The 27,184-nt window shown below is 39.9% G+C and overlaps 1 protein-coding gene across 6 annotated transcripts in view; it reads left to right on the top strand.

Moving 5' to 3' along the window:
* Nucleotides 1-27,184, top strand: part of LRP4 (LDL receptor related protein 4) — a 120,907-nt gene that overhangs the window by 24,117 nt on the left and 69,606 nt on the right. For all 6 annotated transcript variants that reach the window (XM_044435818.1, XM_044435817.1, XM_044435815.1 and 3 more), the window contains exon 2: nt 25,735-25,890. In XM_044435818.1, the coding sequence (XP_044291753.1) occupies nt 25,735-25,890 (156 nt within the window). The remainder of the gene's footprint in view (nt 1-25,734; nt 25,891-27,184) is intronic.

Here is a 27,184-nt window from a genome sequence, read left to right as displayed (position 1 = left end):
TTTCTTTGTGAGGAAAAGCCCTCCCAAATAGAATTGTCCCTCATCAACATCTGCTTGTGGGGCGACAAGTGTCCATTTGTATGTAAGAAAGATTTGAAAGACTCTATATTGGCATAGGAACAGTTGCAAATTGGTACAGGAATATTGCTGAATGGAGCTGGCACACAGAAGCTTACTGGGTGCTAGGATATTGAAGAAATCTATTGTGTTGCTTTCTTACTGAGAGGGACATGGGGGAATTCACATTAGCTGCTGTGTTGTCCTTTTCAACTATTGTCTTCTCCCTGCCTGAACTTTAGAACAGTCACTTATTTCTTTGTTAGAGAAAAGAAACATTCCAGATTTTTGACCTTCAAGTTCTGTATTCCTTTCTTTCTCTCTATTTCTGTTTTTTAAAAAAATGTTTCTCCCCTTGAGCATTGTGGGAGAATCTTTCCCTCTGCAGGGGATTGTGGGAACCATTCTGGCCTCACTTATCACCAGTGACATCAATGGCAGGCTTCAGAAAGTCGGGCCCCAGGATTCCATCTCAGCCCAGCCTGTGAGCAGTGGGAGGCTTCCCTGGTAGATAAAAGGCTCTGTGCAGTGCTGACTTGTTGCCTTAAATCTAATGGAGGAAACCTTTTCACTCCCTTTAAAAGCAGCCCTCCCCTTGCATCTCAATTTGTCTTGAGGAGAGTGGTGGCTGGTGGGGGGCAGAAAAGAGGGGCTAAAGAGGGAGAATGAAAATGGGGTGTGTGAGAGAGAGACAGAGATTGGTGGGGGGAAGGTTTAGGTTTGTAATGGTTTTTCTGTTTCCTTTTCACAATGGCCTGGCCAGTACATGCAGAGCGGGGCTCACAAAGCCTCCCTGAAGCGGCTGGAATCCCGCAGGGCTGCTCACATTGCATGTTTGCTGTGGGTATCCCATCTACAATACAGTGAGACTCGGCAACAATCTCTAGCTTTGGCCAAATATTTCTACAGCTTTCTCCTAATGGTTCTTTTTTGGGGAATAGGATGGTGGTGTTAACAAGAAGAGAATTTTGTGTGTGTGTGCGCGTGTGTGTCCAAAAAAGGGAGGGTAAATGAGCTTGGGAGGGGGGTTGTCTCTTTCTTTGTTAGCTAATTTGGGTTTTGGCAGTGCTTAATTTTGAAATCAAAAGGTGCTAGGATGGAAGCTTTGCCCCAGTATCAGAGGCCTGTAGACTGATATGGCCCCTCAGTGGACAGAGCAAGGCACTTAGGACATATGTAGAGAAGCACATATTTAATAGAATGTCACACATTTCATGGTTAAGTGCTAGGAATATAAGGAAGCTGCTTCATACTAAGACTTTTAGTTCATCCAGCCCAGTACTGCTAATTCTTCAGGCTGTGACCTTCCAGGTTTTCAGTCAGAGGTTTCTGCAGTCCTATCTGCGGACATTGGGGGAATGAGCCTGGGGTTTTCTGTATGCAAAGCAAGTGCTGACAGAAGTTCTTGGTGCAAAGCTCTAGCTCAGATGGATTCCTGGATCTGAGTTGTAAAGGTACATTCAGTAGTGACCTGGACAGCAGTGCATATATTTATTTATTTGTGGGCCACCCTGAGGCTTCAGCGAATGGGGCGGCATAGAAATTGTCTAAATAAATAAATAAATAAATGTACTGAAATTCTTAACTACTACAGTCAAGTAGTGTTCAAACACAGAGTGACTGGGTTTGCAAGACATGCTAACCCACCAAGGTTTGGAAGACAGACCCAGTGATCTTCCCAAGGGGAATGGAATGGTCCCTTTAAATATATTTCCATATATGGTGCCATATATTTCTTTGACTGTTGGTGAGAAAGATGATTGTTCCTGAATGCTAAGTATACAGATTGTACTGGTTCTAAAAACTTTTACTAAAAGAGAATTTTGTATTTCAATGCAAACCAGATTCAGCAGCCTCTCCTTAAAAACACTTGGGCCATATTTTGTACACAAACACATGACTGGAAACCCAGCAACCTGTTTACAAGTTCACTGGAGGCTTTCCATTTGGAAGTCTTCTACCTGAGAAACAGTAGGATTACTATTGGAGATGATAAATTCAAATTATGCATTGAACTCCTTGGCAGTTTTGATTTCAAGGAGGAAATTTATGGGACACAGGTGTCCTCCTTCCAGGGAGAACAGAATAGCTGCAAAATAGGCTATTGTATTTATATAGGCACTGTATTCCTTCATCCTGCATCTGTACGTTATTTGAAAGCGAAGGAATGTTTTGGCTCACCAACTTTTATTGTAGTCTGGGGTCAGGCAAGCATATGTACAGAGTTTACCTAACTGGCTCTGCCACATCAGTAAATCCCAGAGGAAGATAAATTTAAGAAGGCTGCTTCTACCCCATCATGCTGTTTTCTTTTGGGATATTATGCATGTGCATGGTTTATGTTTTTTTGAAATAATCCAATTAGTCATTTGTAACTCTGCTTGATTTGTTATTGTTCACTAGTAGGAGATAAAGAGCAAAGCCTTAACAAATTGTTGTTTTTTAATGACTAGGTGACAGTATCTCTATTTTATTGGTGTTTGTGTACAGAGTCTCCTATTTTCATCCTTGTGAGACCTGTGAAAATTACTAATATGTCAGACTTGAAATCTTTTCCCCTGCTCTGGTCTTGAGGTAATGCTGGACACTCTTAAGATCTCCAGAAAAACTGCAGCTTTATATTCATCGTTCTTTGGACTTTCATTGTAATCTTTAGATTGCAGTGCATTTGTATCATGCTTAACTTCCCCATGGGTATCATTAATTAATGGCATGTCCATTTCTAAGAAGGACATTTTCACCAGGAAGAAGTTGATAATGATTTACCATCTTTCTTACCTAGCTCTTTACCTGTCAATGTCACCTTTTTAAATACATGTATGTGGTGCTGAACTAGGTATTTTTGCCAATGAACTGATTGATCACCTTGTAGTTTATTATCTCTCTGACTGAGCAAATTGAGTTATATCAGGTTTAGTGGCTTTTATTTCTTGGGTGTTTCACTGTTCATGGCAAAGCCCCTCTAGGTAGAGCAATTCAAAAATTAAGAATGGATGGGGAGGTTATGATGACCTTTAGTCCATTCTAGTGGACTAACCATTTAGTGGTGATCTGCATAGCCCCTCTAGTTTAAGTCTCTGTCAAGGCCAGGAGCCTAATTGGATTAGCAATTCTTGGAGATTGATAGGTTCTATTTGGTTAGTGATGTGACAGTGCCATATTAGTAAAGCCTATATACTTGTATATATAGGCTTTGGTCTGTCCCCAAACTATGATAGGAGTTAGTAAGCCAACACATCCTTGTACCATTTTGCTTTCAAATAACATACTGATGGAGGACTATAATGCTATCTGCCTATATAAACTTTTCACATTTAGACACCTTTAAATAGCCGTTTTTCCCAGACAACTGTGAATAATGTTCAGGAATGCTGACGGTTAAAGTTCTGAACACTTGGCAGTTACTTTCATTTAATCCTGATCTTTAGGGCAGCAGGTTGGGGAATGCTGGGCTAGGGATTGATTCCTTGCTCTATTATTGCTTCTGTAACTCTGGCTTTTTGGTGTAATGCAGCCTTCTTCAAACTGCAGCTAAGACTCCAACTGTCATCAGCTGTGGCCAGCATGGCCAGTGATCAGGAATGCTCAGAGTTGTACTCCAGAACAGCTGGGAGGCAAATGGTTGGAGAAGGTTGGTCTAATGAAAGAAATCTTGCTTGGGTAGCAAGAAGTCCAAAATGGAAAGATGAATCACATCTTTAAAACTTTGGGCGAGTACCCATAGCTTATTGTTAGACTACATATTTTGCTTGTAAAACACTCCTGGTTCCCTGGTATCTCTAGTTAAAGGATCTGATAGCAGATGATGTGAAAGACTGGAACCTGAAAACCTTGAAGGACCACTGTCAGTACTGGACTAGATGAACAGCCAATCTTGACTTACATGAGACATCTTCCTATGTACATTCATATGCATCTTCTTTCAGTATAGTGTGTCTGAGGGCATTTTCTGTACTCTTGGTTGTGTCTTGAAAAGTGATGTGTCCTAACAAGAGGCATTAGACTGAGTTAGCAGCTGCATTGTATTGAGGGACTGATTTCCGCAGTGTGACACCATAGTTCTCAGTTCACCCCCCTAGGTGCTCTAAAACTGCACCTGATGAAAATGTAGAAATGAGCAGGAAGAAATGCTGTCTTCAGTGACCAATTTAGTTAGCATGCTAAGGAATTACATTGCAAAGTGCTGGATGCAAAAATCTAGAACAGCTTCACATTTCATTGCTACTTATAGCTAATCTATGCTTTAGTTCCGTCCAGTCATGACTATTGCAATTCACTCTGTCTGAAGCTGTCTTTCAAAAAGTCTTGGAAACTGCAAGGTGGTACAGAATGTAACATACTCAGTTACATTGGTTCATTTAGCGCATATTGTACTGATTTTTCAACATTTACATTGATTCTCAATTGGGTTCTGGTCAATTCAGACTGCTGGAGTTGATCTTTAAAGGCCTAAATAGTCTGGGTATACAGTACTTGGATTTCCTTCTTGCAAAGGAGCCTGTGTGCATGGGGACTTGGGGACTTGGCTTTATAGAAGCTGTGCCATTTCATCCTCCCTAGGAATGGGCACCTCAACTCTTCCTTTGTTTTATGTGATTAATCAGCTTGTTACTGTTCCTTCCAGTGTTTGTGATTCTGTGACTGACTTCTTTTAGTTTTTAAAATATATAATTCAAAATGGATTCCAGAGCGAGAATTTTGAATGACCTTTTAACAATATGTTAAGTTCACTACAAATGAAAACAAAAATAATAATTGCCATGCAAAAATAAAACACTGAGTATCAGCAAACAATAATACAATACTGCAGGCAGACACAATACAGAAGCAATACAGTATTTTCAGTTCTGATTGATTCTGAGGTATTGCTACCAGTTTTTATTAGGTTGCTGTTGGACCTATTAATATTTTCCTTTTGATTTTTCTGTTGAATTTTTGTTCCTAATAGCTTTCCATTAATTGCTTGCTGACTTGTGGATTTTCAAATTGAAAGGTGAGATACAAATTTTAATGATTTTATCAAATGAAAGAAAACCTATATAATTTCTCTTAAAATGAAGAATCATGTGCTAGTGGGAAGAGAGCAATTATTTAAGGAGGGTGTGGGTTTCTGTTATTCTGCTTCTGAAGGATATCACACCCAACTCCTTGTTGGGTAGAATGGAAACCAAGTGCATGTTTGGTTATATCTCTGTTCTCCTTTAATATTGTGAACTTGAGAATCTTGGATTTCTGTACATATCTTTCAAAGGGGTTTGGTGGAGTCTGTTTTAGGACAGGGCTTGAGAAAATAGAAAGAAGAAACCCTGTATTTGAAATGTTCACTTATAAATGATAAGATGTGAAGTTGGGAATATCTGTAATAGTTCAGAATTCCAATGCATTTGTAAGAATACATGTAAGATACCATAGCTCTGACTGGTGAAACTTCATTTTCAACCTCAGATTGAATTCTCTTGGGTTTCTTTTTTTCTTTTTCTTTCTTCTTTTTTTAAAACCTCCCCCTTTTTTATTTTTTGCTATCATATATAAAGGTTAGATTGTGAAATTACCTCTGCCCTTAGTGCACAATTTAACATTTATATGTGCTTGAACAAATTAAGTCAAAGAAAGGAAGGCATTTTTTTCTTTTAAGGATTTATGTTCTGTTAAAATATTGACATGACCCAGAAATACTTCTGATTGAGTGCCACTTTTCTCTGTTGTCTCTAGTACATTTTCCAATGAAATCAAATAGCTTAGTTATGCATTACATTCAAGTAATGTAACATTCCTATTGTTTAATTTAAAAGCCATTTCTGGGTGGGTGAAGATACTTTTAATAGTCAAATAATGGTCAGGGAGGGAATTAGGCACATCTTTCCCCACCAATTCTTTGCTTAAAATCTCTTACCTGTCCTAGAGGATTTTGCTGGGAAGTAGGAGAGCAAGATTAGGTTTCAGTAACATACTGAAACAATGTACCTTAGACTCTTAAGAACCTGCATTCAGGAGTCCTCTTTACTTACTTAGCAGGCCTACCCAATTTCCTTTCTGTATTGCCCCAATTTCTGTTTCAGTGATCCACCTTATATAGTTTGTTCCTGATGGACAAACAGATGGAGACAACTGTGGAACTGACACCTCCCATTTTAATGACTGGATGCAGAGGGTCAGGTTTGAATGTTTTTTTTGTATGGGTCCAGTTGGCATTTTTCTTCTTTCCTGTTCAGTTTTGTGTTGTAGCAACTGCCTTTTTATTTGAGCTGCTTGGTAGGGGTGGAGTATCATTGAACTGTTGGTGGCTTGGTGCTTATGGCCTACTTCCCACTCAAGGATCTGAAATGAATGAGAAGGGAGAGGATGAAAGGCCACATGCCCGTGCACAAAACTAGCCTGAGTTGAGCTGGGATCCATGTTGATTTCCACCAGGAAGCTGCCTCTCAGCAATTATAGTCCCAACTTCCTAAAGAAGAAAAGAGTTTTGTTCCCTCATGACCCAGCAAATTCTGCACTCTCTCAGACAGACAAACCAGTTGTGGAATGGAACCGGGTCATCTGGGGCCTGAGAACTTTAGGGGTTTCTGCCTTCTCGGTGCAGTGCAATGGAAGGAGGCTTGTGCCATTTTTAGCCTCGCCTCCTTTCTCATAATGATAGTTATAGTAATGATACATAATAGTAAACATCCCTGCAAAAATATGTAAGAGTGTTGTTGTTTTTTGTGTTGCTGCCAAATTGTTGGGCTCCTAAAAACCCCTCCCCATAAGGTGAAAGGGGACAAAAAAGAACAAAGGAGTCTGGCAACAGGAGGAGATGAATGACATTGGCAGAGACTATTGTTCATTTTAATGCTGTAGCAGGGGCAGAGGGAAATGTTCACACGCCATTTTTGGGCATCCTGCTGGGCAGGCAAGGAAAGGGGCATTCCAGCTGGTCATGAGATTTGGCTGGCCAGATTGAGTTGGGCTGAATAGTTTTCTGTCCATTTAGTTCATCATGTGCGCGCGCGCTTTATAGAAGCTCACTGATTAACCGCAACAGAACCTGATTAAAGGAAGAATTGAGGCCAACATAGACCAGATACAGAGCTGTCAGGATACTACTAACCAGGCTTTAACTCCTTTTAGGCCATGATATTACTGCCAGCATATGCAAAATACCACAAAAACTTGGTGTACAAATGTTCAAGCAGCTTTAAGTCTTAGGAGCAGTTAACTTTTTAATTGGTGAAGGACCCCAATGGTTAAATATCTGAGAAGAAAAAACTGTCGTTCATGGAAAAAAAAAAGCTCTTCCAGATGACGTAAAGGCCCACAAGTGCTATCATTGATCATCCTCTTGGGATCTGCTGCTCAAGTATGCAAGCTACTCTAAAATGGTAGCCTATGTCTATTGCTCACTTTTCTTCTATGTGTTCACATGTTGGACAGTTATATGTATAGTCTAAAAACCTGGAAGTCTACATTAACAGCTGCTGGCTGTGGTAGCTGGAGATCTTCACATACAGAAGCAGTACGTATCTCAGTATCAGGTGCTGGGGACAAAGCACAGAAGAAGGCCGCCACTGTCCTGCCCTGCTTATGAGTGTGTCTGGAGGCAGGATAGTGGGTTACTCGTAGATAGAACTTGGTCTGATCAGGGTGGGCATTTGTTTGTGAAACTATGGAATATCTCTTTGGTTTCAGGGAGTTAGTGTGAGTATCTAGGACCTGAAATCTTTTTTTGATAGAGCATAGAAAACTTGACTTCCCTTATAGAATAGAAATAAACTTGCTTTTATCAGATTAGTATAAATATCGGGCTGAAAATGTAGATGGGTACAATTATTTTCCAGTCTTGGAGAAATCCTTGGGATCATCAAATTTCACTTGAATGATTTAGGGACTTTCATGCCCTTGTCCATGTACAGTGAGGGCTGATGCTGTAGTCTTTGACTCATTGCTGACTCATTGATGTAGTCTTCATTCACATAAGAAAAATGACCAATAACTAGAATATGGGTATGAGGCTTTCTTGTCCATGTTATCCTTGTTTGTCTTATTTGTTTTTTCAGTTCTGTCTCAGCAGCTTGTTAGTGAAGACTTGCTGAGCTATGCCCTCTGCACCTTCTCTCACTTGTTCAATATGATGTCTTTTAGTTTGTTTATACTGCTCAGGAGCACAGCTGATTATTTCACACAAGCTACTAGAGCTTGTGCGAAGGAACTGGGTTGTGGGGAGGTGATTCTTGCTCTTCCCCCTCTCATGGTTGGTATTGTCCACCTTTCCAAATGGAAATGTACATGGTGGAATATGTTGTAATGGATGGAATCATGGAAATGCTTACTAAGAAAAGTTCTCCAGCCAGTCTGCACTCCTTCATCCCTGCAAAGGATACCCCCTCCCCACACACACATGTCCACTGGCTTGGAAATGTTTCCATAAAGAGGTGAAAAGAACAGGACACAATTGGGAGAACAAAGATCTTTTGTGGGCCTTTGGGAACATTCTTAGTGGGCTTGTTCACTGTCCAGTACACATTTGGGGAAAGTGGGGAGTTGTGGAAACAGATGCCTGCTTTTGAGGTGGGTGATGTCACTTGTCTCAGTTGGAAACTGTAGTGCTAACAATTGTTTCCCATTGAGTGGCTGTACTGTACAGGGAATAGTCCATTAGTGACCATACTTCACTTGCAGGGAAAGCAGTGAATGTTCAAGGAATGTCTTTCTTTTGAACTATGGATACCCTTCACACTTCACAACTTTAATGTGTGAATGTTTAAAAATGTGAGGCAACAGAACAATTGGATAAGTGGCTCATGAATTCTAGATTTTTCTAGAAAGGAACTCCTGCAATAAAACTAAATGTTGAGGTAGGTTCACAAGTTGCAGTGGCAAATCATGGGTTATTTAACACATGAGGGTTACAGGATTGTGCATTGTATGTGAGCTGCTTCTGATTTCTGTAAACAACCTCACCCTCCATTTGTACAAGTTTGTAAGCATATGGGGGGATTTGGCCAGCACTGCCACAAGCTATGAGGGCGCTGCTACTCCCTCATGCCCTGCTATGAGGGCATTCCCACCTATAGGGTTTCTTATTCATAGCAAGGATTTATAGCAATTCCTTTCAAGGTCTAAAGAGCTCTCTGTCAGTATAACTCAGAGTTCCACAAGGTGATCTTTTTCAGCTGCCACCAATTCTGTTAGTCTACTTTAAAAGCTCCTAGTGCCTGGTATAAGAGGCATAGGCATGAGATGAATACAAACACTAGAGACAAAATTAATTTATTAAAGGTTTATTTTGTACATAAGATAATACTTACTTTGGTGGTTTAAAAAGACAGAGTAAATTTCCTAAGCCTCTATCCCAACCAAATAACCTTACAACCAGGTTCAGCTGATGGGTACAATCTTCCTCTGATACCAAAGCTCCACCTGTTATATTTCTGGCTGCCTGAAGAGTTCATCTCGGTGTATAAGCTCTTGGCAAACCTCCTGGCATAACACAGACCCCTGCTCATTACTCTTGTCTTCGTCTGCTGTTCATGGTTATTCAACAGAGGAAGAATAGCTTAACATGCAGGCTTTAGCTATTCATTTTCTCTTTGGCTTTCTCTTAGATCTTCTCTAATAGCATTCCCCCATCAGCAGACCTTCTGCAACTATCATGATTTAACTTCCATTTCCCAACTACTCTTTTCCACCTAACTAGTATTGAATTTATTTGGTTCAGGCCCCACATAACACTATTCAAAGTGATAGTAGTTTTCTTCCCTTCAGAACATCTTTCAGCAGTTAACTATACAGGCCTTTGACAGATATTATGTATTCAGATGCATTATTGGCTCACAGAGCTAAATATTACAGAACTACAATAGTTAGATGCAGATATTTCTCCACAAAGTGTGATATATGAACCTGAACCCTTAGGGAGCTAAATTATCAAGCGAGTTGGCTGTTGAGTTAACCACTGGGTTGTTTATCTCACCAATCTGGATTTATATATCTTGATGTACACCTACTGATTGGGCAGATCAGAGGTTGTTTATAGTGGCTCATCTGCACTGCATTCCCTGGCAAATCATGGGTTAATTGTTCCATAAATTGCTACCTTGATATGTGGCCTAGCCCATAGAGAGGCTCTGCCCCTTATTAATAGTACCCTTTGAAAAGAAAGCTGTTAGTCTTGAAATAAAAATTTTATGCTTGAACAGGAGGGTACTGTCTAGTTAAATCATTTGTTTAAAACTAACGCTGCCAACATACATGTTAAGAGTATAAGAAATGAACTGGAAGTACCAGGTGGTACTTAGCCTCTGCTATCATGATCTTTAATACGGAGATGAGAAATTGGTCTTCCTTATGGCTTGTTGAACAGTTTACTGCATTAAGATCCATGAAGAGCTTTGAACCCTCAGAAAAAGCCTTATATAAATATTAAGCATTACACAAGCCTTAAATATACAGTTAGGTTGTTTGTTATGTCTGCATTGGCTGTCCTGTGTAAAAAAACTTCATATCAATAGAATCTGACATGCTTGGTCATTATGACTTACCTGGGAGTTTCCTAGATGTCGGTATTACATTGTAATTGTTCCTTTTGCTCGTGTGTGTGTGTGTGTGTGTGTGTGTATGAGAATTTGCTTTCTAAGCTTCAGCAGAATGCTGCATGATGACTTCATTATCACCTAGCAGTAATTTTTGGAACTGCTGGTAGCAAACATCCCCCTACCACACCTCCATTCAGAGAATGATCAGATTAATGCATGTAATTGGATCACACACTCTCCATCTATGTATGTATCCTGTGATGTCTGAGTGTGCATAGAGATCCCCCTGGACTTGGCTGGGGTTTGTGTGAGTTGTTCCTGCAACCCCAGCAAAGTCTCTTCCTGCCCTGTTTGTGCTCCAATTTATGTGTGTGAACCCCAGCCTGAATTAGCTGGTAGTTACAGGATCTCCGTGCCTTTTTTATACCGGTGGGGGGGTGGAACTGAGCTGGATGACTTCATGGGAGAGATAGAGGCTTTATCCTCCCAGAATTATCTGACCCTTCAGATTTGTCAGGGCAGGAAATTTGGCTCCCCCAGGCCACTCTTCTTCACTTTGATTATCACTTTGGCCTTTGTTGCATCCTCCTACTGCAAAATGAGTATTCAGTAAGACCCATTGAAATAAAATGTCTTCCACTTTAACAATTCTGCTGCTGGAGGACTGAATCAGAATAAAGATTTTTTTTTTGTTACACCACATGCCTTTATTGGCTTACTTAGTTAATATGCTTACATAGCATGTTATCAACAGCAATGGTTTTGTGACTAGCCACTGTTAAAAGTGCTTGTTGCTGCCTGTACTTTCTGTATTCAAGTTTTGTCTGTCCTGACTGTTCAAAATCTCTTCTTCCTACACACCCAAAGGTTTTTGGCAGAATAAATTTGTTTGCCTTTAATGTGCCAAGTGACTATTGTTTTTACTAGAATGAAGAAAACTTGCTGTTTGCTGTAGAAACATTATGGGGACGTGATCTGCTTCTTTTGTCATTTTTCCCATTGAACAATGTATGTACTTTAAGTGAATGTGATTGAAAAACACTTGTGTTTTGCATAATGATTGCAGATATATGGAGATGTGGCATGAATTTTCTTTTGGTTTGACCTACATTTTTATGATTTATTACATTTATATATTGCCCTGTAGACCGCAGGCTGATTGGAGGGTAACAAATTTAAACATACAATTTGTAAAATATTCATATTGAATAGACAATAAAAGACTAAAACAATACCAAAAACCCCCCACCATTCAACAGCAAACTGCAGCAGCTATAATAATTTAACTTCCCCAGAACAGCAGCAAATAATAAACAATATTTAAAGCTGACTCATCAGATAATAAAACACAATAGACTTAACTTATTAAAATAGCTACATATGCCAGAGGTGGGGTGTCACTACTGAAAAGGCCCTTCTTCTGATTGCCCCCTCCTTCTTTAGAGGGGGTTTCCTGAGAAGGACATTGGCAGATGATCTTAATGTCAAGTAGGAACATTTGGAACAAGATGTTCCTTCAGATAACCTTGCCCTAAGCCATTTAGAGCTTTATATGTTAGAACAAGCATTTTGAATTAGGCCTGGACTTCAACTAACATCAAACACAGCTGAAAGAAGACTGGTGTGATGTGATCTGTGGGCCAGTGTCCATTAAAAGCTGCACGGCCCTATTATGAATAAGTTGGAGTTTCCAAATGGTTTTCAAAGGCATCCCCATGTAGAGTGCATTGCAGTAGTTCAAACATGAGGTTACCAGAGCATGACTACAGCACTGGGTATACACCTGTATTTCATTGCACAAACAGTATTTTACCTCAAGGTGATCTAGGGTCTGCAACAAGGAAAGCTGAATCCTGTATCCTTGACAAATTACGCAAACATGAGTATTTATCAAAATAAGTACTGTGTAAGTTGTGTGCATGTGAATATAGCACTGTTTTCAAATTCATTAATTCTGTACCCAGTAGCAAATTCTGCAGAGGTTTTGTTGCAACAGCAGAGTACAGCAGAACCACATTTACTTCATTCTGGGCTGTGTTCCGAAAGATGTTTAGAGCAAACAGAAGTACTGTCATTTCTCCGCTTTTCTGGAAATGCACTCTAGTGTTCAAGTCCTCAGGAGCTGGTGTGTATATTTTGTTATCCTTTGTAATTTTGACTGTAGTAGAGTTGCCCAAGTTGTCTCTGGGTGGGAATAACACTTTTTCTATCTGCATGAAAGTTTCCTTTTCCTCAGGTTCTCTGTTTTGTCACGTGTACATGTTAAATCTCTTGGTCTTCTTTGGTAGCTTTGCAGAAGTTCCCCTCCTGTGGCTCTGTCAACATTTAACAAATTTCTCTCCAGTTTTTGTGTTTCCTTTGGCTATGGATCAACGCAAACTCCCCAAATCCAAAACTAATTCAGAACTCTGAGTAACAGTAGCATTTTAAGTTTTGGAATGGTGCCAGTCAGCTGGGCAGCCTCTTCAGAGAGGAGCAATCCAAATCCAGTGTCAACAATTGCTGTGGAGCTGGCCTTTCTAAGGTTAGACTTTCAGTAATCTAAAAGCTAGTACAGGAGGTTGGGACTTGCATCATTGTCTCTAGAGCCTAACTGGGCTTCCCCCACCCCAGTAACACAGGATGCTGGTTGCACTTTGTTCAGGTTAGAGGCTGAGCAGGGAAAAAGTGACTGCACTTTGATTGCTGAAGTGAGCAAGAGGCTTTATTTTGATTTCCTGAGCTGAAGTGTAGAAGTCCTGATGCATAAGTGTAACACTGAGTGGGTTTTCATAGGGTTTGCTTAATGATGTGTTTAGTGGCAGAGTAGATGGGTTAGGGTTAGGAGACCAAGAAAAATGATCCTCAGGCTTAATCTTCGTACCTCATTTCAGTCCAGTTCATTTCTCTTCGTTTCACATGCCTGGTGACCCACAAGCATATCACATGAGCTTGAACTTCAGAGATGAAGAATAATAACAACATCTGTGTACATCTGTTGGTAGGTGTTATATTCATTGACTGAGGTGATTAAGTAGGATATAGCAATTGTGATTATAACTAGCATGGATTTGTAATGTTGAGGCAACTTGTTGTGTCTACCTGTTCTGATTTGACTCACATAAAGACTGTATTATATCCCTAAGGTGAACAATATAACCCTGGTATAGCAGTTAATTTGGTATGAAGGAAAAGATAGGAATGAATTACCAAACTAGCAGGTACATAGATTAAAAGATTCAATTGTAGTAAATGCTAGGGGAAATTTTTAGTCTTTGGCACTTATTCATTAAATTTGTATTTCACTTTTCACCAAAATGTTGCTCAAGACAGCTAGCAAAAAAATTTTTTTTTTTTTTAATTAAGTGTGAGAGGCTGGAGTCCAGGAGTAGAATGAGCTAAAAACTGATGGTTCATTAACTGCCTGGAAAGCAATCAAAATGCAGGTGGGCTAAAGACGGTTGATCTTTCCTACTTGGATGCCTGCTCTGTAGTAACTTAACCACTGAATTTCTTGTTTGCCCTTCTGGCAACACTACTGGAACATCTAGCCCCATATGAACCCATAAAAAGTATTTATCATTGTAGGTTTTCCTCTCTTCCCACAAAATTATGGCAAGTTAGGGTTCCTTTTACTTTCAAGTTTTAATTTATTCCAGTTTTTTGGTAAGTAGTGGGGGATCTGTGATGGCATTGTGGTTGTGTGGTACTCTTTATTTGATGACCAGGGTTTAGTTCTGGCATAGTCAGCTCAGCTTGGGCAGTTAATAATTCTCCTTATTTTGCCCATTCTCTGAGGGAAACATAATACTCTGTGTGTTTTGGTTTTGTGTTTAAAAACTTTATAGAGCAATTCTTTATCCCAAGATAGCTGCATTTCTCTTGTGGTTCTGCTTTTGAAGTTTCTATGCTTATGGATTGTAGAGTAGACGTTTCTGCCTTCTTACCACAAAGCCACATTCCTCACCATTCTCTTCTTCTCTGGAGGATTCCTCTTGCAAAGTTAGGTCAGTGCTGCTTGTTTTCCCAATCTTTGCTGGAATAGAAAGTAGGGAAAGGGGAATGAGTAGCATAGCACAGATGCTCCACTGTTAAAATAGATCGCTTCTGCACTAAATTAACCCCCTTGCTACTCTTTAAACAGAAAAATTCTGGTTCAGGTTCTGCTACTCATGCCACCACAACAAAAAGAGACGGATTGCAGCCCTCAAATCCTCAAAAATGTCATGTTGAGACCAAGTTCTTGTTGTCTTTCTCATCATTTGGTGCTTGGCAATTACAGCCCTGCTGGTGAATAGAGTTCTTCCTTGTAACACAGAAGAGGGTTTGTTCTAGGCCCATAGCCAGAAATGTTGTGGTCTGTGGCCTTAAAAGAACACTGGCAGTGAGGAGGGGACATGGCATTGAAAGCCAATGCAAAAATCTAATTCAAGAGTTAGTTTGAGATATCCACTGGAATTATATGTAAAACAAGTGTGCTCAATAGTCTTATTTTTTGCACAAATAGAAAAGATTTAGGAAGGCTGCCAACATCTTCTTTGTGTTTAGCGAAAGATGATTAATTCAATTATTTCTATATATCACACTTCCCTGCACAGTATATTCTTGAACTTAATTTTTAAAGTTTGTAGGAAGATTTTTTCAATCCATATTGTATTCCATCTAAATCCTGTGAACAATGAAATAATGATTGTAAGTTATATGCTGTTGGTTTTTGCTAGGTAAAATTGGAGAAAATTGGTGTGCTCCGTTCTCATCCCATTGGCCAGAGCACTGAAAGGTTGGCTCACTTAAGCAATTATAGAATGCTGTCCATTGGGTTGTGCCCTCAATGTTTGTAAGCTCTTGAATGGGACAACTTACCAGCATCCTATGCAGGCGGGAGGACTGGTGGGAAGCAATTTCTTCTTGCTCTTCCGCATTTTTGCTAGACATACGCGTTTAGTTGCCTAGCTGGGGTGCTAGCTCCAAGGCTGACATTCTACTTCTGACCTCAGATCTGGAAATCTGAAGGATCACTCTCTAAATTTGTCTAGAGAGATTGCTTTCTAAATAGAAACATACCTTTACCTTGTGTTTTGTGTTCCGTTCTGACAACTGCCATACCAATGGTTGTTATAGTTTTCTCTGAACAACTTGAATACCATATAGCCTGTAAGGACCTCTCTGAATTCTAAGATTATACCCAGTGGTTCTCCTTAAAATTTTCCTGCCTTTAGAACTGAAGCAGGCAATGGCTGGGAAAGGGTCTTCTCTCCTGCCATGCCCTGCTTGTGGAATTCTCAACCCAGGAAAATTTGCTGGATATTAACTCAAGATAGTTTTTCAAGTGCAGGGTGAAGATGTTTTTATTTGCTCAGTGTTTTGGCTCCAATTGTTGAGTTTACTTGAGTCTGTTAGACCCCATGGAAGTTGAAGTGCCAGAAGTTGTGAAAAGTGAAAGGTATCAGAACATTCTTCTGAGCAGAAATGAGAAGTACCTGCCATAAGTTGCAGGAGTTGGTGTTCCTAGAAAAATAGGTAGCCATTTCTAAAGTATCGATGGACTGCTCTTGACTTTATTTTATTTCAAGCTTTTATAGACCTTGCATACTTACATGGCTCTCTGGGTGGTTTACAGCAACCAAAAGCATTAAACAAAACTTCTAGTACTTTGCATTTGTTCCTAACAGTTAAAGTACCCTTGCTTGAAAACCTTAGGCTAATAAACATAGATCTCATGCATGGAACAGGAAGGTGGTCTTTTGAGAAGGAGGGCTCAGCTGAATGCCAAATGCCAAATTGTTTTTTTTCCCTGATTGTCTCCTTTCAAGTGTACCATTGTCTGCCCCTAACTTACAACTCCATTCCTTAAAGCCAAACTCTCTGTTCTTCTCTGCTTGAGGAGTTTAACTAACTGCTTTACAGAGGCTTCTTTCATTTTCATTGTGAGAGGAAAAATGTGTTCCTTCCGTGTTTTCCCCCACTGGGTGTTTGTATTTACTAACCAGAAGGTGACACTGTGGTATAGCTGCACTTGCAGCTCTGCAACTTTTTATGAGTTTTTTGTTCTGATGTGTTCCAGTTTGAAATGTAATACCAGACTTTCCTTGCCCCCCCCCTCCACACACACACAGGAAAAGACAGGAGAGGCCCTGGAGGAGGAGGATTCGGTGAAAAAGGCCTCCCAAACTTCCATGAGTGAGGGGTCATGAGTGTGCAATAAATGCCTTGTTTAGAGAAGCTCTGAGTCTAAACAGTTCCCAACTGCTTAGCTTACTTTTGATGCCAGCATTCATGGCTTCCATCCCTCTGTTTGTACAGAAGTCAATCTGGGAATTGATTTTGGTGCATCTAAATAAAGGCCTGAAGTGAGCTAGGCTTTTGTGCTGGGAAATGGAGATTTGCAGTCCATTCCTGTTCATATTTAGAGTAATTCCCACTATGTTTAAAGGGTTTACTACTGAGTAGGTGTGCATAAAATTGTATACTTCTCAGGTTGGTCTGTTTTGATGTTTCCATTCTTCTGAAGCAGGATTAATGTACTGGAGAGCTGGAAGATACTTATTAACTAGCAAAATGCCTTAATAAATATGGTAGTGGGAATGGTAATTAAAACAACATCTGTATCACAGCAAGTCCTCAAAAGAATTTTTCAAGAAAAGGAAATGTGTTTTTTAATTCTAATGGTTTTGAAGAGGAAGAATAAGGGGGATTTTTTTCCCCTGCAGAGTGTGTGGAAATCTTCTGAAGTACTCCACAGTGGTGGGCGGGGGAGAGGGTTCTGCAGCTCTAAACTTACAGTGAGAGCACATAATGCTAACAGGCAGCTTTTAAACAAATCTAATAAATAATAAAATTGGCTACTGATATGAAATGGTTGGGGGGCATGTTACATTTATTCTGTCGTGTTTTCATATGACATTGTAGTGTGGAATAGCTCTAGTTGACTGGAAATGTAGGTGTTTCCAGTTTAATTGGCTGGTCATTAAGTGATATGCCTAAGATCCTGAGTGTCCAGTCATATGCTATTTCACTGGTCATATTGGTTTCATCCTGACATGTTTTTAGAATATAACACTGCACAGAGGATCATGGATATTAAAAAAAATTGCCATTTGGGAGAGCTCATAAGTGAATACGAAAATATTGTCTAAATATTAAATGTGACTTTCTGTTACCAATTCCATTCAAACTTATTGGATAGCTTGCAACATACTGCATGACAACTTTAAGCATCCACTTCTAACATCTAGAAATGCATTTGGCAAACAGGAAGTGCAGTGTCATCATCACCTGGAACTTGATCCTATGTACAACAAAGTAAGCAACCAGATAAATCTGACCTCTGTGTTAGGACAGATATGTAGCGGTGATAGATCTGTCTAAGAGGCTGGATTAAAGCTGGTGCCTGTGGCATAAAGATAGAACTATCAGAGCTGAAGTAGTTTATTACAGTTTTAGTTGAGAAAAGGTCTGTTTTAGAATGCCTCTGAAGCTCAGTTGCTGTAGATAATATTTTTCATGAGCATGGAAAATGCTAGGTCACCAGAAATGGAAATGACCAACTCTAACCAGCTCAATCTGCTTTCAGACTGGGTTGATGAACAGGCATATTGTTAGTTCCAGATTTTCAAAATCAGGATTCATGTATGAGCTGTGTTTAGAAAGCTGACCCCTCACATGCACACTCTCTCTTTCACATGTGCACACAAACACATACTTAGTGCTCTTACAGTCTGAAAAAGTGTTTCCAAGTCTTTCTCCAGGCATGAGAAGCATACATGATCCATACAGCATCCCTTTAAAATTCCATATAGATTTCTATAGAATAGCAGCTGCACTATAGAGCCTAATAACATCAGTCTTTGAACAACTTGTACCAGTAGAGTGACCTTTCAGTCCATGGGCTGAATATCGACCATGGGGTCCTCCACCCAGGCTTCTCCCCTTTCATGTACTCCAACAACTGAATGAGTTGAGAGAGAATTTCTGATCTGAAGCAGATTGCAGATAAGCCCTTTCTTGTGCTCCACACTGAGAAAGGGAGCCTCTCTTTGCACTGAGAAGGGAAAATCTCCCATCCCTCAGTTGACCTGGAGATCGGGTTGGAATTGTGCATATATGTGGCGGGGGGGGCGGGGCGGGGGAGAGGATGGGATATGTGTCTTTGTGTAAAAGTGTGTGTGGGGTACAGCAGTAGACAGCCCACTTTGTATGGTGGCCCAGCTTACTGCAGGCAAACAGTCTTCTGCATTCCAGCCAAGAGTTGCTTTGGACTTGGTTCTTCACCTTGCAACGAATCATCTTTACTGTGTTACAAGTCAATGTATTAGGAATGCTTAATTGATATAGTAATTGCATGCATTAAACTTTTAGTGTCCGAAGTGGGGAGCAGGAAGCAAATGTTAAGACCGGAAATAAAATAGAATCAGCGCAAAGGCTTGAAGGGAGGAGTGTTACAATAACAATGAGGAAAAGGTAAGTCTTGGCAAATAAAGTTCTGAGAAGTACAGAAACAGTGGGAGCAAAAGACTGGTCAGAATGGAAGTTGCAGCAGTCTAGGTAAGTGTGACTGGAATGTGAATGAGTTCCAGCAGTAAATAGTGTAGGCTGATTGTTGGATCAGTCTTAAAAGAATAGGAAGTGATGGCATCATAGGTGTTCTGGAAGACGAAGGGGTTGACAGTAGCATCTGACACATGACGGAGAAGGTTTATATGAAGAACTGGAAGTCTAGTTTTTCCTATTCTCAGTTTGTGATGTTAGCAGGATATTCTGGGGAAAATGCCCGAAAATTAGTTAAAGACATAGGATTCATAAATCTGACTTTCCTGTTAACATGACTTGCTTTTGGTTTGCAATTCAACCTTCCATATGTTTAGTCAGAGTAGCCCGTTTGATTTCATTGGGATTTACATCCAAAGAATGATGCAGTCCTCTGTACATTTATTTGAGAGTAAGCCTGATTGTTCTCAGTGGGACTTACTTCCATGAAGCTGAAAGTGCATTCAAGATTGCAGCATTAGGTTGTCTAACTTCTCTTCATATATTTGTGTTAGTTCACTTCCTACCAGATGTACATTATTTGAATCTTAATTTCCTGTCTCTTATCTGATTATTTTATTTTGCTCTTTCATGAGTTTTTATTTTTTCCTGTTTTGAGGTTGGCGGAAAGCCTCTCACTGTGTGTATTCCCACTTTCCAGGTTGCTAATGAAGATGTTTAAAAAGAAAGGATCTAAACACTGTTCACTGTAGTTTCTAATAGCTCCATCCCTCCTGCAGCTTGGTACATTGCCGTTCCTCATTATCTTTTGTTTATGGCTCTTCAGCCAGCTTTTGACTTGTGTGTTCATATCCAAGCCAATTATAATTACTTTTGTGAATAGCATGCCATGATATAAATTTTCTTCCGGCAAAGCTCTCTAAAACATGCAGTGAAGACTTTAGAGAGATTGTAGCATTTCTTTTTTAAAGATGCAGTGTGTACAATACTTAATGGAGGTGTTCTGCATGCTGGAGCGCTTAATTAGGATAGGGTAGACATGGGATTGCCATGAAGTCCAGTCCCTTTAATCACAAGAAGCGTCAAGGGGGAAAGTCATTCTTCTTTTACTGTAGTGGTTTCTTTAATGTCCACATAGTTTCAAACTGGTAGATTGTACCCCACAAGACAAAGCAGATTCTACTTATAAACGAACCTCCAAATTTTATTTTGAACAAAAGTCCCTTTACAGAGCTCTTTCAGGCTCTCTCCTCTGGCCAGAAGCAATGAGCACTGCCCTGTGTTACTTCCTGGCTTCTCCCAGGAAGCCTATCCTATGCCAGAGAAATTCTGCAGTTCTTTTATATCATTACATTCCTTCTCTGCTGAGGGACATGGGGGACTAAATTAAACAAATAAACTGGAACTTTACACATAATCTTTCAGGCATGTTGTTTTCTAAATAACTTACTTTGAGTGTATTTGGGTTCCTTGATGCCATCCTTCAGCTATCGTCTTCCATTTTGCTCCTCCAGACTTAGAAACTGGGTTTGCACAGCATCACACCTATCTAGCTATAGTAGCAGGTTTTGTTGTCATGTGAACTTGGACCACTTCCTATGGAGCAGCTTGTTTGGGGGCAATAAGCCATACTCACAGTGTATGGCTCATTCTAAGGATTGTTAAATCCATGATGGCTTGTTGTTCAGCCTGTACCCAAGGGACATTTCCAGTGGGGCTTGCGGAAACTAGTGAGCAAGCCTTTTGAGAAGAATGGCTAAAAAACCCTTGGTGCTCATGGTGACCTCACTTGTACCACTGTGACAGCTGCTCTAAGCAGCACTTAGAAACAAATGTCACTGGTTCATTGCTCTTTTAAAAAGAAAAAAATGGGGCAGCAGAAATATGCATAGTTCATAGTGTATTTGTATATTAATCTCTCTTATCCTGGTCCTGTACAATTGTGCTTCTGTGGCTATCTGAAATGTGAAATCTTTCCTGGCCAATACCCCGGTAAGTGCCTGCTATGCAAAAGTGCACTAGGTGACATCCATGGATATTGGCCCATTGAGGCTAGACGTAGGTTACTTTGTGCATAACTGAGAGCTATCAATTGAAAAGCAAAGTGGAAAAAGAGATTTTGTCCTGAAAGAGGGTGTCAAGTATATCTCCCTCTTAGCAATATGATTTTTTAGTTTTTCAGTATTGCCCTGACTAAACTCTGTACCTTCCACTTCCTTGACCTTCCAGATATTCCAAAAGGGAGATCAATATTCCCCCCTTTTGCTAGTGCATACTTTTGACAGCTTTTTTGACAGTTCATTTTTTAAACCTATCTGGCAAATGTTAGCATATGTTGGGGCAGGAAAATATATGCAGATTTCATATCTGTAGGACAGTTTTGCCACTCAGAACCCAACTGTGAGGAATATGGGGTGGGGAACGACAGGGAGAAAAACCTTCAGAAAGCCTGAATACCTGTTGGGCACACAGTGGGTTGTTCTACACTGTTTAACTTACAGGGTGGGTTGCTTACTACAGACCTTACTTATGCAATTTTCTCCCCTAGTCTGGCCTCAGTTATGTCACTGTACTGGTTAGCACATGGCTTGTTTCATCCCACAAGGATTCTTTGCTAGTTACATGCTTGTCCCTCATTTGAATTCATGGCATTATCTGATTCTTCTGTTGTTTCTAGAAAGTCTTGCTATGCCTCAGTATATCTCTATTATCCATCTGTACTTTTTCATAAATTATCCTGTTGAATTATAGTTGCCTTGCACAAGATTCTACTTTGTTTTGTTAGTGGTTGAACTTTCACTGTGTCCTTTGGCTATGGGTCTGGAAGTTTCACTGCTGATTGGTTGTAATGGAAGAGATGTCTTTGTTGCTGCTATTGCCCAGTTCTCCAAGGGATGCTCCATAATCTCTGATTACATAATCTCTGTAATCTCTCATAGCCTCCCCCTAGTTGGTACAAGTGCCTGTGTTCTTTGAGTCATTAACCATAGTTCTAGACTTGAGTTAAGGTGTTAGGGTGGAGAGTTCTGATGATCTAGAATGCATATAGACCTATCCCTGCTGCTTTTGCTTTACTCAGAAGTTTCTTGACTTAAAAAAACAAACAAAACCATATGGAGTCTACTTTGCCAGTATGCAGGGGATGAAGCCATGTGTTCAGAGTCCTACTCCTTGCTAAATTCTTGTTTCAGGAAGCTGGGGTGCATTATCTAAGTGCACTGTGTCTGGTGTCCCATAGCATGTCAAGTGTTTTTATCTTATTTATGACTGTTATGGCAGAGATATCTAATAAGTAATCTGTCTTTCCAAAATCTGAAAAGTAATTTATAATGAACATATATTCCTTGCTCGCTGCACCTATTTTTGTCCAAGGTCTTTCTGGAATGTCATTCTGTAATCATGTTTTCCCCCCAAGGATCTGCAAACTTTATATTTATCTATTAAAGTCTTTAGTTTTTCATCCTTTTCTATATCCTGGCTGCTTTCAGGAAAAACTTCCCATCCAGGTGAAATCCAGAAGTTTCCTTATCCTGTTACTAGCATAATAGTATGCATTTCAGGCAATTGCTGCTTTATCAAATCAATTGTATATTTAGCATAACCTGGCTTGACTGGTGCCCTCTAGATGTATTGGATTATATCTGCCATCATTCCCAGAGAGCATGTTGTAGTCCAACACATCTGGAGGGCACCTGGTTGAGGAAGTGTGATTTAGTCACTAGTTCTGACTTTGCTGAAACTGACAGCAGCTGTCAGTGGGGTGCTGGAAAAGTTAAGGCATTTTTATTTCTATTATTTGCTGTCAAGGCAATGTTTTAGAAGCACTTCCTTCTGCCTTTCTCTTCACTCTTTAGTTTTTCTACATTGAGATTTATAGCTTTCTGCACTCCATTCTTTTATCATGGAAAAGTACTTTCCTCAGGTTCCGGTTGATCTTTATAGTATATGGAATTGCTGCCATTTATGCTTACCTGAGTCATAAACCTTATCTGACCTGTAAAGACTCCCTTTTTTCTCATTTGTATAAATCAAGCCAACTGAATTTACCTGACAAGTTCCCTTTTAAGTCTAAAATGAAAAAGTCTGAATGTAAGAATATTTTATGTGTCAGATTCACTAAAGATGAGTGTGTTGAGAGCTACAGTTGGTCCTTGCTTCAAGGAGGGAGGAAATTCATTTTCAGTCGCAATTGTCTCTATGAGTTAAAGTGGTGTTATACTTTTCATTTTTGATGGGTGCATGTATAATATTAATATTTTATTGCAAGTAATTATCAATTGAACATCATCCAAATTGGGAGGAAGGTTGATGTTGAACACCACTGGCTCAGAAGTGGGGAGATAAACCAGGCATATAGTCTTCTTTAATATTTCCTGGTATGCTTTATATTTAAAAATGATGGTTTAAACCATGTTACCCTTTTTCACACAGTACAGTGCTTTACATACAATATTGGCTAGATTGTCTTATGAATGAGACTTAACAAAACCTTATGAGAGGGAAAGGAAGATTAAGCTGGTCTCCTCTCAAGGATGTGCCTATGGAACACAATATTGAACCAAGTGCAGTTGAGGCTTCAGCCTACAAACAGCACATTATGTAACTTTTAAATTGCTTGTATTCTGGTCAGGTGTCAGATGCTTGGAAGGCCAAAAGGACCCACAGTTGAAATTAGTTCTGCCTCTTCTGCTATTAACTCAGCTTGGTGGGCTGTATATCACAGGGTGATGTTTCTTCTGTCATCAGAACATATGAGTGCAATGTGGCCATCCCAGTTTCTGTCAGAAGAGTTCTTCATATAAACAATGGGTCACCAAATCCCTCTATTAAGACTGGATTAACTGTACTTTCCTCAATGGGAAGTCGCTACTTGAGGATCAGTTCTTCAAGAGACAAGCAAAGAAACTGCATCCATTTGCTACATAAGTTCAGATTAGAGAGGAACATCTTCCTAACTAACCTATACATGGAAATTCAGTCATTCTCAGCTGTTAAGCATTTTTTAGATTAGGGAAGATAGCCCAGTGAATATCTAGCTGTACAACTGCATTCAATCAACCATTGGAGAGGAGAGGAGAGAGCTTGCAATAAAACAAGAGTGGGAATGGTGCTGAATCATTTTCTTTCTTTACTTCTGAGACAGAAATGGGGAAAAGGTAGATTGATGTCTGCTGGTAGATTTCTGGCTGATTTGCAGGGGTCAGCAAGATTTCTGGCTTCCAATTGTCAACAGCAGCAACAACTTTAAAAAAAACCCCTAAATTAAGTTGCCTAAAACGAATGTTTGGGGCAAAACCAGGAGTAGTTTTTTATATAACTAAACTTGTGAGCTTGGTTCTGGTACTGATCACAAAATTCCTGGACTGAGCATGTGTTTGGAGAAATGCTGTTCATTAAATCATAGCATGTATCCATCCACCTGAGCCACTATTTTACATCTGGTAGGCTTCAGGGTTCTAAATGAAAAAACAAAATAGATGTGGATGTCTGCCTTCTAGTGCTCTAATGAGGATGAAATTATTCTGAAACAAAAATTAAGTAAATTTCCAGGTGCTTTGACAACATGAAAGTTGTTAGTGAAACATTTCATCCTCTGAGGAAAGGTTCTGTGGCTATTCCTGACCTAGAGTCTGCAGCAGCACAAATAACACCAAACACAGTAATGAGAAGAGTGTATTTTATATCTTTAATTGCTGGTTTGCTTGCCCAGTGGGCAGGTGCCTTGACTTCCGGCATGTTTCCGGATCTCCTCAGCTGACCGGGGTGGAACATGAGAGGGTCATATTCAGAGGCACAGCTCCCGTCCTGGCTCTATGAAACACTTGAGTAATCTGTCACACACACACTATTTTTGGAGGTTGAGCTTGCTTGCACAGAATTTGATTTCATTCAGTCTGTCTGTATTGACTTTCTCATTTTTACTGTCCCTTCATATAACCATGTATTTTCAGGGGGAAACAATACTGGTATCTTTCAGCTAGACTGTCATTTATCATGATAAAATAAGGAGCTTGCTACTTTAGAGCATATGCAGATAATGAATGAATGAATGAATGAATGAATGAATGACATGCCTGGTAGGGAGCGACTGCATTGTGAAATGGAAAAATGGCATTTACACTGTGAGTTTATGGATGTGATTTCTTCACTTATGGTTCTGTGGAATATCTTATAGTTAACCTACTCTCTGGAAATGGCCAGTAAGACTAAATCATTAGTTGTTGCTTCCAGTCACTTACATCTTGGGAATCTAAGCAATACGGTATATGTATGCAATAGTGACTTAATTTGCATGTGACAGAAGCAATTCCTGGATATTTCAGCAAAGGGATTGTAGGCATACTCATCTTGACTTTTGATTAACAACCTGTAAGACTTTATTCCTGTGCTGTTTTGTGATGTGCAGACCCAGAATTGTTGCTGGTTGACAGGTAACTAGGCTTTTTCAACCCATAAACAATCCAGAGTTTTTAGGTTCACATGTCATGTCACTGTTGGTGTTAATTAAAACTAGAAACAAATGTGTGTGGCTTGGGTTCTCTGTTGAACCCCCAAATCCCTGGGTTGAATAACTCAGGAATTGCCACTATTATATGGTTATTGGATTACTGTGGTATATATGGAAAGATACAGCATTATTTTGCTTTTTATGAATGTATTCCTTCCTTATCTCTAAAGCACACTGATTCTTTCCTTCCAGCAGGTGCAGCTCGCAGCAGCAGCATGGAATGTTCCTGTGGGCGCAACCACTTCACGTGTGCGGTCAGTGCCTTTGGTGAATGCACCTGTATCCCTGCTCAATGGCAGTGTGATGGTGACAATGACTGTGGAGACCATAGTGATGAAGATGGCTGCAGTAAGAAAATAGTCCATTATTAAGACTGGGAGGTGGGGATTAAGGCTGAAGAGTAATCTTTAGTGCAATGCCAGTAGTGTTCTCTGCTGCAGTGCATAGTCCTGGAAAACCTGATATGCCAGCTACTGCTATAGCCATTGTGCTAGAAGTTGCTTATATTATTTATTGCTTTTATTATATTTCTATACTGTCCAGTGGGTGAAGACCTTTTATGCTAATTTAATCAGTGCTGGTGCAAATTGAAATCTTAACCATAGCTGCAGTGTAATTTTGTATTCTTAGCATTTTGTCATTTTTCCTACTGCTACTACCATAGATTTAGACTGCCAGTTCTAGCAGTATGGAGAAACTCCATGCCAGCTGAACGGACAAGTGGGAGTCTCATGGGGCAGACATCTCTTCAAACAGAAATAAGAAAGAATGTGGAAGCACTTGGGGGAAGATCTAAGGTTCAGAGTGAACAACCGTAATGCACAAGAAAATAGGATTATCTTTGAACACATGATGAGCAAAAGAAGTGGGAGAGGACAAAGGGAGGGACTGAATTTAATAATAAAATAAGAGGATTTCATTCATTTAATTTCATGTACTTTATTCCCTATAATCCTTTTCATCTTGTCAACACCCTTCTCCTGTTGTGCTGGGATCTCAGTTATATGAGGAGCCTGAAAACAGATACAGCCAATTAACAGCTTCATGTAGAAAAGCTCATAAAAGTGATAAATAATCTTACATGAGAAGGCTTTGCATTTAAGGGATTTTCAGTAGCCAGCACAGTTCTAACAAGCTGTTATGGTAACAAGTCTTTTCCAAATATTCTAGTAAGGAGATTTAAAAGATAGTAGTTAGTAAGCTTTTCCCATATAAAACAGAACAATGTAAAAACTCTGTTCTTTGCAGTGGGTGGAACATGAAGTATTACAAGTGACAGACAAGACACAGCAAGGCAGTTTGTAGGGCTTGAATATGGGAGGTTGCCTAAATTATGGAGAAGCACTGCATATGCAAGACAGCCCCTCCAAAACGTGAAGTGAGCAATAGATATTATAGGATCATAGAATAGTAGAGTTGGAAGGGGCCATGAAGGTCATTGGGTCCAACCCCCTGCTGTTGCAGGACACCATTTTACACCATCCCACTCAGATGGCTGTCTAGTTTCTTTTTGAATGTCTCCAGTGTGGAAGAGCCCATGACTTCTCTAGGAAACTGGTTCCACTGTTGTATTGCTCTGATAGTGAGGAAACTTTTCCTGATATCTAGCTTGAACCTGGGTTGTCACAACTTGTCATGACCA

The sequence above is a fragment of the Varanus komodoensis genome, unplaced genomic scaffold, assembly GCF_004798865.1.
Source record: "Varanus komodoensis strain SLA01 unplaced genomic scaffold, ASM479886v1 scaffold3, whole genome shotgun sequence".
NCBI lineage: Eukaryota > Metazoa > Chordata > Lepidosauria > Squamata > Varanidae > Varanus > Varanus komodoensis.
The sequence above is the reverse complement of the archived record's forward strand: the minus strand, read 5'-3'. Positions and strand labels throughout refer to the sequence as shown.